Source organism: Bactrocera latifrons, unplaced genomic scaffold, assembly GCF_001853355.1.
Source record: "Bactrocera latifrons isolate USDA-ARS-PBARC rearing strain unplaced genomic scaffold, ASM185335v1 scaffold_13, whole genome shotgun sequence".
Classification (NCBI taxonomy): domain Eukaryota; kingdom Metazoa; phylum Arthropoda; class Insecta; order Diptera; family Tephritidae; genus Bactrocera; species Bactrocera latifrons.
In genome coordinates this window covers 668,513-678,124 of record NW_017534741.1, presented here as the reverse complement: position 1 = coordinate 678,124, position 9,612 = coordinate 668,513, and the positions used below count along the sequence as shown (strand labels likewise).

The 9,612-nt window shown below is 35.8% G+C and overlaps 2 protein-coding genes across 2 annotated transcripts; both read right to left on the bottom strand.

Moving 5' to 3' along the window:
* Window positions 1–4,387, bottom strand: LOC108979000 (ubiquinone biosynthesis protein COQ9, mitochondrial). Its single transcript, XM_018949540.1, has 4 exons — window positions 4,264–4,387; window positions 1,119–1,861; window positions 812–1,021; window positions 1–743 (listed from the first exon to the last, which is right to left on the bottom strand). The coding sequence occupies exons 1-4, from the start codon at window positions 4,322–4,324 to the stop codon at window positions 705–707; spliced, it is 1,053 nt and encodes a 350-aa protein (XP_018805085.1). The 5' UTR covers window positions 4,325–4,387; the 3' UTR covers window positions 1–704.
* Window positions 1,967–4,166, bottom strand: LOC108978999 (glomulin). Its single transcript, XM_018949539.1, has one exon. It carries the CDS (start codon window positions 3,943–3,945, stop codon window positions 2,047–2,049), a length of 1,899 nt encoding a protein of 632 aa, XP_018805084.1. The 5' UTR covers window positions 3,946–4,166; the 3' UTR covers window positions 1,967–2,046.
* Window positions 4,388–9,612: the final 5,225 nt, after the last annotated feature.

The window sequence follows — 9,612 nt, the reverse complement described above, 5'->3', positions numbered from 1 at the left end:
TTAAATTATAATTTTTAATCGGTATGCACATCTTTTTATTTCTTTTTTTTAACGACATAACTTTTGTGTATTGAAGATTTAAGCTCCTCATAGTCGCTTCAAGTTGCTTTCATTCTTCCTGACCACCAGTATTGGTTTGATAATTCTGAATTTCGAAATAATATGTGAACAATAAGCGTTGTGCAGTTTAGCTTCTAAGGCGTTTAATTTACACATTGTCAGGTGGGTAAAGTTCTATATTGTTGTGTTGCTTGATTGGTGCAAGTGCGAATATCGTTGTTGCAGTGATCGTAAAATAAACATATGGCAAAGAGTGTGAATTTCACGAAATTTACGGCAATGCACACATCGAAACAATCATACAATCACTTAAAAAAAAAACTAAACCGTAATTAAAAATAAATTCCTATGTATATGTACATAACTACAAGTAATTTGGTATCAGCTCATTAGCGAAAAGCTAAATAATATTATATCGTATGTTTGATACTTAAACGCTAAGTAATTTAGAAAATTATTTTCACATTAATGAAGAAAACAGTTTATCACTCGTTTTATGACTTTGATGTTAATAACAAAAATGATAAATAAACAAATTTTTCAACAGCTAAATAATATGACTATTTCCATGTGCTATGCCCACATTGAACCTCCGTTATGTTGTCAACCTACAGATTTGGAATAATCGATTTCGCATCCGAGCTTTACCTACGCCGGTAATCGACGCCCAATATATTGCGTGCCTGTTAGAAATAAATATATGGAAAATGTAATATTTGGAAATGAAGAATTTCGAAATACTTGCAATTACCGTTATAAAAGCTGAATTAAACGAACGTGTAAAACTATGAGTCATTCCCTCTGTTTCGGAGAGTATTGATTGTATTTGTACCGCTTCGTCCATTCGATTTCTTAAGAACTCCCAAGTGTCTGCGTGATCTGCTGAGCTGTCCTGCAGCATAAACAGTTCTGTCATCTTCATAATTGTAGCTAAACCAATGCGACGTGTGTACCAGCCAAACTGCGAGAATAATATATTGAACAATTAATGACATTCATCTATATACATATGTATGTATATAAAAATATATAGATTTATAATTCTATCAACTACTTACATCTACGGACCGATCGCCGGCATAATAGCAAATATCATCGACCAGCGTCAAAACCTGAGCTAACGAGTTGGCGGCATTCTTTGGCAACGCTATCAGCGCTAATGCCTGTGACCATTGTGCCTTGTATGGGAGAACCATTTCTAGCCGTGTGCGCACGGCACGCACCAAAAAGTCCAATGGATCGCCCACGGCCAACTTGCCGTTGTATGTCTCCTCCTGTAATCGGCGCACAACTTCATCATTGCATTTGCCATAAAAGTAGGCAACAAGCGCATAGCCGCCATCTGGGAACATGCCATGCACCACGCTAGGGAAGCCAGCTTCCTCGGCGCCCTTTGCAATGGCATCACGCGTCCAACCCAACGTGGGTACATGTGGCAGGGCAGCTTCTAGGATTTGTGCGCGTATGGCGTTAATTTTTGCAGTTTTAGCTTCATCCTCTGTCTGCGCCTCTTCGGTTGACTTTTTCTCTTCATATTCACGCTCTCTTTGCTCTTCACGTTCGCGGAACTTGTCTATGGATTCCATGCTGTCAACGTTGCTGGTGGATGTGGTGGACTTGAAGCGTGTGGCATTTGTGTGAAGGAGTGAAGTGGTTGTTTTTGTGTACGAAAAATGTGTGGGAGCGGCGAGTATGAGTGGACCATTACTGTTACATTGGTTTAACTGCGAATGTGGACGATGTCGCTGCGTTAGCAATGTGGTGGCATCAGCGCTGCAGGCAACAATGGAGCTGTGAGCACCTGAAGTAAGGAGCAAATTACTAAATAACTAAATCAACTTGGAAAATACTATTCTTCTCTAATCTCTAACCTTCTCGGTACGCTTTAAAGCATTAAAAACACATCACTTATAAAAATATATTATATATATTCGTTTTATTTAAATTTGTTTTTTTCAATAAATAATACAATTGCAAATAATTTCGTTAGATGACAGCGCTCTTCGACATTCTGTTCGCGCTCTCAATGCACTCAACTGTGCGTCCTAGGATGCTTCGTATCAGATCGAATGTACACAAATTTTGATTAAGTATTTCAGTTTTACGTTGACGAGTCAACTCCGTATCCAATTTTCCGCTTTCAGTTGTGGCATTGGCTATCTTTATATCGAGGATTTCTAAATTTTTACGATCTACCTCTGCTTCGGCATCTAATCCACATTCCACACGTTTCAACTCGGCTTTATAATGTGCCACAGATATATCCAATCCTTTACGTAGTGGCACAAGGAATTGTTTCTCTATTTCCGGCATTATATCCCAGAATCCCGTGCGGTTTTGTAAATCTTTAATGGCGAAGAATCGCAAAGCGTTCAGCGAGGAAATCACCTTGTCGGCATGCTCGATAAGGTCAGTTTTTGCGCCTTGTGGTAAGCGGCATATGTATTGTGAGAAGATTGTGTGAAAATCTTTGCCGGAAAAGGATGAAGGTAACTCTTCTGCTGAAACTAGAGCATTTGCTACCAGATCTTTATACAATATAGCCAAATAGCCAGAGATGCCATGGTGCGCTACAGTTCGAAGCAGATTTTTTAAAACCAAATATTTACCCTCATCATCAAACTGTAATATATATTGACGCAAAAGTTTAACGCCGATCTGTCTTAGAAAATTTTGCGCAGAGTATCCAACAACGTTGCAGAGAGTATTACAAAAATTCTTGTGCACGTCAAGCTGCAAGGAAATCGCAGGAATCTTTATAGTGGAAAGTTTGTCACACAGATGCTCTGCCAGCAGAAGTGCGCGTTCATACAATGGCGGTTCTTCATGAGCCAATAATTCGTTTACATAATACAAACTTGATTCAAATATGTAAAGTGGTGAATAAATTTTTGGCACAGAGTTCAAACTAACTTCCTCAACAAACACCATATAAAAGTAAATTGCTAAAGCCTCTAAAGGCAATTTTTCTTCTATTAGAAATATATTGTTTGAACTCATTTCATGTACACCTTTCTCACCATCCAAGCGACGTTTCCAACGCACACGCTGCTCACCTACGGAAAGTAGACGTAATGGATCTACCAAGCAACGGGTGGCACTTTCAGTTAGTTTGCGAGCACATTGTATTGTATATGTATTTGTCCTGCGTTCATCTGCTGTTAAGTCTAATAATGCTAATGGCTTTCCAAGCATTTGTATTAGGAAACAACAAAGTACATTACGCCTATTAATACCCGTTTCGAAGAATGGTTGCTCAAGTGGATGCTGATGTGAGAGCATATCATTTAATAGTGGCTCGTAGAAGAGATTTAATGTGATATAATGCATCAATAATTTTTCAATCTCCGCATTTTGCTCAAGTAATCGCCCCTGTTTTTTGTCATAGCCTTCCTTCAGATATTTCGGCAGAGGTAATCCTTCAATACGCGTGTGTATAGAATTTAAACTCCATTCAAGTGCTTGCGGTTTCCTTTCACCCATTCGCAGCAAGACCTCCTGTAAGGCACGCAATGATGAAGAAAATACATACTCTGATTTCTGTTCTTCAATAAGTTCTAACAACTCAAGCAATAGTTCCTCCATCGGCCCGTAAGTTGCAATTAAATATAATAATTCCTCTGCACAGTTGTATAACGGAAGTTGTTCTTCGTGAACTTGCGTTGTGAGATTGGGTATGCAAACATCATGGAACAGATCAATACCAACAGTCTTAAGGCAGTCCACATTATGCTCAGATTCAGTCACGCTGGTAAATAACAAAGCAACGCCATCATATTGTTTTTCTTTAATAAGTTGTTTTACGAGCTCGACCAAATGTGTGGCACCTATCTGAGAGGTCGGCTTGTCACTTGTCAACTGTTGTTGCTCTACCAAATATTCCATATAGCTTCTCTTTAAAACGCCTTCAACTTTGTAATTTCAAATACTTTATGTCGAAATTATTCTCACTTTTTTAACACTGAATTTAACTGACATTTATTTAATTTATAAAAACAATTACTTTTAAGTATTACGGATTCGAAAATACAAATTTTGTTGGCACAGCTGAGTGCATAAGAACTGTTCTCAGACAAATTTGACAGCGTTTGTCATTGCACGTTATGTCAACGTTGTGAAATAATTTATAAAATTTTATTTACTTAACGATTTACCGACTTTTACCACATTATGTTGTTCTTCATAAAACAAATTTCTACTTACTTAAGGGGATAAGCATCCTTTGCAATCGTGTTGTTTTATATAATACACTTAAATGCACCATTTTTACAAAATTTGATTACAACTGCTCACAAAACACTGCATTCGTTTGTTCTAAATGCGCGTTTTCAACAGTTCCTATAGCGTTACCAGAAAGTTAAATTGAATATGTCATTTTAAAATTAGATATAAGAAATAAGTCTACAAATATTTAACAAAAACTATTATATTAAGATTGTAGTTTATTTGACATATAACTCTTTAGAAACACTTACAAGACGTTGAGTGAAAAGTTTCTTTTTATGCTAATATTTTTTATATGAATAATTGAACTTGCCAGTGATCCCAATACCTTTTTGTTTGCCCATAAGTGTTAAAACAAAAAAATCCCTTAAAACCCATTAAAAATAATAATTATTAAAATATGTTGTAAATTATTATTACATGCGTTATATATATAAAAAATTATAATAGCATTAATTCATAAAAATAATGAAATTTTTTATATCTTTTTTGAATCAGCTCTACTACAAAAGGAACAAAATTCTTACATATGTAAGTTCAATGTATGTCAAATTGTCAGAGCGCAAAAAGATAAGAGGCGCCCTACTAATTACTTGCCCTTGCTTTACTTACCTCGATGTAATCTGTCACCTACTTTTCGGTTAAAAAATAATATTACAAGTAGAGAAAAACTCTAAAAATATTAGATGCCTAATAACACAAATTCGACTCTTTTAACTCTTAAATTTAGAGGGAAAACGGAATCGATAGCAAATAAAGTTAGGGCCATATCTTCTATTCCTTGTATATAAAAATATATCTCTATGTGTATATTTTAGATCCATATGCCGGCTCTAAACAAAGAACTATTAAAAATCCCAATAGAGCATATGTTTAAAGGAAAACAATAAATATCCAGCTTTGCATGATAATTCCAAGTAAACCACGTAGCCGTTATCTGTGATTATTGAATTAAAATATGTTTTGAACAAAAAAATGGTCAAATCTAAATATGAGTGGGATTATATTTGGAAATTGAATGTACCATTTTAATTTGGTAGGACTACCCTAAACTTTGTTATCGATAAGCAATTTGAAATGAGTAACCATTATCGAATGGTGTTCGCATCTACTCGGTATCATTACATTTCCCTCTTGCACATTTTCGTTTAAGATTTGAAAGAGCCAAGTTGTGTTTGCGCTGGTTTTCAACTAATATTCTGTTTTCATTACCATCTCCGGTCAGTAGCATATTTTGATAATGCGATTGTAAAGTGATAAAAAAAGAAAAGTTGTTTAATAAATAAAATATTCTGAATGAAAGTTGAGTTGCTTTGGTGTAAAGAAGTTATGCCGATAAGAATCGGTTAATTTTGCTGTGAAAGTTGGCAGATAATAGCTGAAAGTGCTTAATAGGAAATTTTCCTAACAAGAGGGTGGATTTTCACTTCTCCACTTTTCTCTTCAACTGCCTGTGTTTGTTGTATCAAAGTTCGTTGATTGAGTTTTTTGTGCGAAAAAGTAAAGTGCGAAACGCATACAAAGTGAATTAAAAGCAGATAAAATTGTGTTCTTCAAATTATGGTTAAATATCTTAGCCATTTTTAATAATATAAAAAGTTTAAAGTTAACAAAATGTTTAATATAAGAATTCGACACTTTTCCAAGTAAGTCACATTCGGTAGTGTTTAAAAACAAAGCCAAATGAAATCGGTATAGAGAAGAAATAAAAATAACTAAGGAGTAAGGCATTTAAATTACAAGTTTCCGCCGCAGACGCGTTCGTCCAGTTCGCAAAGAAGTTGGATACGCCAAGCGGTTGGACCAAACATACAATAAAGCAAAACAGAAAAACGGCTACCAATCAAAGCGCTTACTTAAACGGCAACAAAGACGATAACAGTTGGAAGGGCACAGAAGGCCACTAGCCTGACTGGCAACTACAGCCTCAACGCAATAGCCAACAACGACAATCCCCTGCGTTGTTGCACCGCCAACATCTACTCTTTGAGTTTCCGGTAAATCCTGTTTTGCTGGCGTGCATTGCTGCGCTCCAGTTGCGCTCCACTTGACTTTCGCCGCAAAAATTCTGCACAAATTGGGTAAGATGTCGACGCGTTCCCAGTTGACGAAGGATTTAAACGGTGAGTAATCATTGCAGTTATTGAACTAAGCGCATATGCATTTCTCTTGTTTATACCGATTATATGCAGTACATAAATTGATAATTGCAGCTTTTAATTATTTGTGCAGCTGCCTACAATGTGTATGTGTTGCATGTGGGTGCGCTCGTAAAAACCTTGTGTGTATGCTGTGTTTTTCTACCGCACGTATGCTTCCACCCAAATTACACTCGTGTGCTGTGAATCGTGCTTATATGCCTTTTTCGTTTTCGGCATGTCCTCCGCATATTCGTGTTTCGTTTCCTTCGCTACCCGGCTTCTTATATCCACCCACACAATTTTGCCATCCCAACAGCTTGTTTACTCCTCTGAATTGCATTTTATATCTTACTCCTCTCAAAAATGTCTTTTAATCTGCATTACACTTCTTCATTTTCTTCATGCACTGTGTTTGACGTTGCTTCTTTCATTATTTGTAAGATTTGTTTTGAAGTTATCTTATAAGGTACGCATTGCTCTGGTTCTTGCTTTGACAATTTTACATCCGATTCTGAGCTTTGACATCTTGATGATAAAAGGTATTTTAATATGTAAATGTATGTAGAGTTATAAAAGCACAATGTGCCTAAACATTTTGCTGATCATATGAACCAATGTACATACATACATACATATGTTAACATTTTATAGTACATACATATAAAGGGGGTGTGTGGAGTTAGTTTTCTTTCGTCAGCGAACCACTTAGTAACTGGATTAATAGTTAAAACAAATATATTTATCTAATTACATATGTACATATATACATACATATGTGGTTTATAAAGCTGTGACCAAGGCTGGGATAAGTAGGTATTCCTATGTAATATTTTTTATCTCTCCATTTTGTGGCCACCGTCGAATGAGTCATAATTTATTGAATACCTACTACACATTCTTATACACATGTGTTTGTTGAGCTGACGAAAAAGGAATTGGCTATTTATGAAATTCTGTTCCCTGTTCTGGATGTTATGTTGAAATTTTAATTGTGATGGTTTGCCTTGTAATTCTTAAAGATGCATTTACTGGCGTAACTAGGTATAAACAAAAAGAAACACCTACTTGGAACGTTTGCAGAGACGTGACGATGTACAAAAGGATTACTTACATACAAATATGGTTGTGTTGTATTTATTGTAATGTAGATAGCATATCCTATGTAAGCATATACAAGATTTGGAAACAAATTTAGAAAGAAACATAAATACCCGACTTCATAATGCCAAAATCTCTACCAGCAGAAGGAAATGCGGTAGTGACAGCATAAAAAAGTGCAACAATAAAACAAGCGTGTGAACGTGTGAATACATTTCAGGCATTGAAATATAAATCCCTACAGGAATTAATGTGCATCCTTACCAATTATGAGTATATTCAGTATATGAATAAATGTGCTTTTTCGTATGAGAAATGCCGCAGTGCACGAAAACAGGTTGTTGGCCAAAATACAGAAAAGGAGGAGAGAAAAAGTGACCGCAAAATGGTGAATGATAAAGTAACATCAAATGTAAAATTGTTGTGGTTGCTTATTTTGTTGTTTTCGAGGGAGTCGTCCGGTGAAGTCTAAAAATATATTAACTTTTATACAGAGTTAGTGAAATGTGCGAATAAAGTTTGTGGCTAAAAATAATAAATAACAAGTGTAACATTTTACACACGCGCAACTTGCACAAATCATATCCCGGGAAATACCTTCAGCCTTTATATCGTAAATTTGGCGTAAAAATTCGACAATCAGTACTCGAAGAAATCGTGAATATATTACAATAAAATTTAATATATTCTTAACTTATTTTGAAGGATTAACTTAAACTTAGTTTTACTGCTATGTTTTAGTTCGCGTCAGCTAAAATTATATTAAAAACATACGACAATTGAAGAAGCTAAATTTAATGTATTGAGTTTTTGTGGGAAACGTCAACCAAATGATCGGAATTCATTAAACTAGGGACATGAGGTTTGGACCAAGATATAGACCAATTTCATTCTAATTCAGCGTTTAACCACATAACCTAAACCTAAACTATACATTTACCAAAAACTATAATATGGCCCAGTGATAATTTTCCATCGCTTGCTTTGCATTTAACACTGTTTCACGAAACGAAATTAAGTGGTATAATTGAGTTAGGTGTTAAATTGAGTTTTATTAGTTGCAGGACAACAACCAAGTGACAAATTATTACATAGCTTCGCAATGCTTTGTGTACATACTGGTCAGGTAACACCTCTACACAAATTCGTACGTAATCTATTTAGCGCGGCGTGATTTTCCATAAATTCTTGTTGCTAGTGCTCCGCAAGCCGGGCAGGTCGTTGTCCTTTAATGGCTCGACGAATTGCGGTCGTTTTCGTAATTGCTTGCATAATTGCAGGATATGATGGAATGAAAACTTACTGTCACTATTCGACTACCTGGCCATCCTAGCTGTCCGTAAACAGGATATTGTTGTCTGAGGTTAAGGAAATGCGCGCACAAATATTTATTTGAGTGTGAGATTGTACTCGTACTTCAGCTGCATATTGCCTCCTATCTTCGTAAATGTATTTGGGTTGCTCATGTGGTGTGGCATTTATGCATTCATAAAGGCGAATGTGTTTGTGCTTCCGGCGCTCAGCAGGTGTTTGCGGGGTAAAGTAGCTGCAAAATTTTCTTGCAATTTCCGAAAGTGTTGTTGTTTGCCTGCGTAGAAATGTGCACTTCAGTGCAATACAAGCTCATCTGTATAGTTTATTAGTTCAGGCTCCGATTTCGTGGGAATTTCACATATTTGCTGCAAATAAGACTTGTCGGATTGTTGATTCGTTTTGAGTTGTCACAAATGTAAGAACTTGAGGTATTTACTCATTAATTAGGTCTTGGCGTGTTTTTTTTGTTAGTGAACTAAAACCGATTCGAAAAATTTTATGAAAGTCGGATTTACGTAACCAACACTACAACACCAGTAAAAACTCTACACTCGACTAATCCTATGAAAGTCCGGCTACGGAATCGAAACGTTCTCAGAAATATATACACATATACATATTTATACACAATATTACCGTTAAAGATTTCTACCTCGAAACGGATACAAATTTATTTCGGGCTACAAAATTAAGCAAAGCGGCTTTACGAATGTTCATACCACTAAAAAAACAAAAACAACAAAAAGTACTAAATTAATTATTAGAGTCCCGAATA

Coding starts and splice junctions, on each gene's coding strand:
- LOC108979000 (XM_018949540.1), bottom strand. CDS start 4,324: ATGGTGCATTTAAGTGTATTATATAAAACAACACGATTGCAAAGGATG. Junction 1,862..4,263: donor AAGGATGCTTATCCCCTTAA/GTAAGTAGAAAT, acceptor TCCTTACTTCAG/GTGCTCACAGCTCCATTGTT. Junction 1,022..1,118: donor CCGGCGATCGGTCCGTAGAT/GTAAGTAGTTGA, acceptor TTATTCTCGCAG/TTTGGCTGGTACACACGTCG.
- LOC108978999 (XM_018949539.1), bottom strand. CDS start 3,945: ATGGAATATTTGGTAGAGCAACAACAGTTGACAAGTGACAAGCCGACC.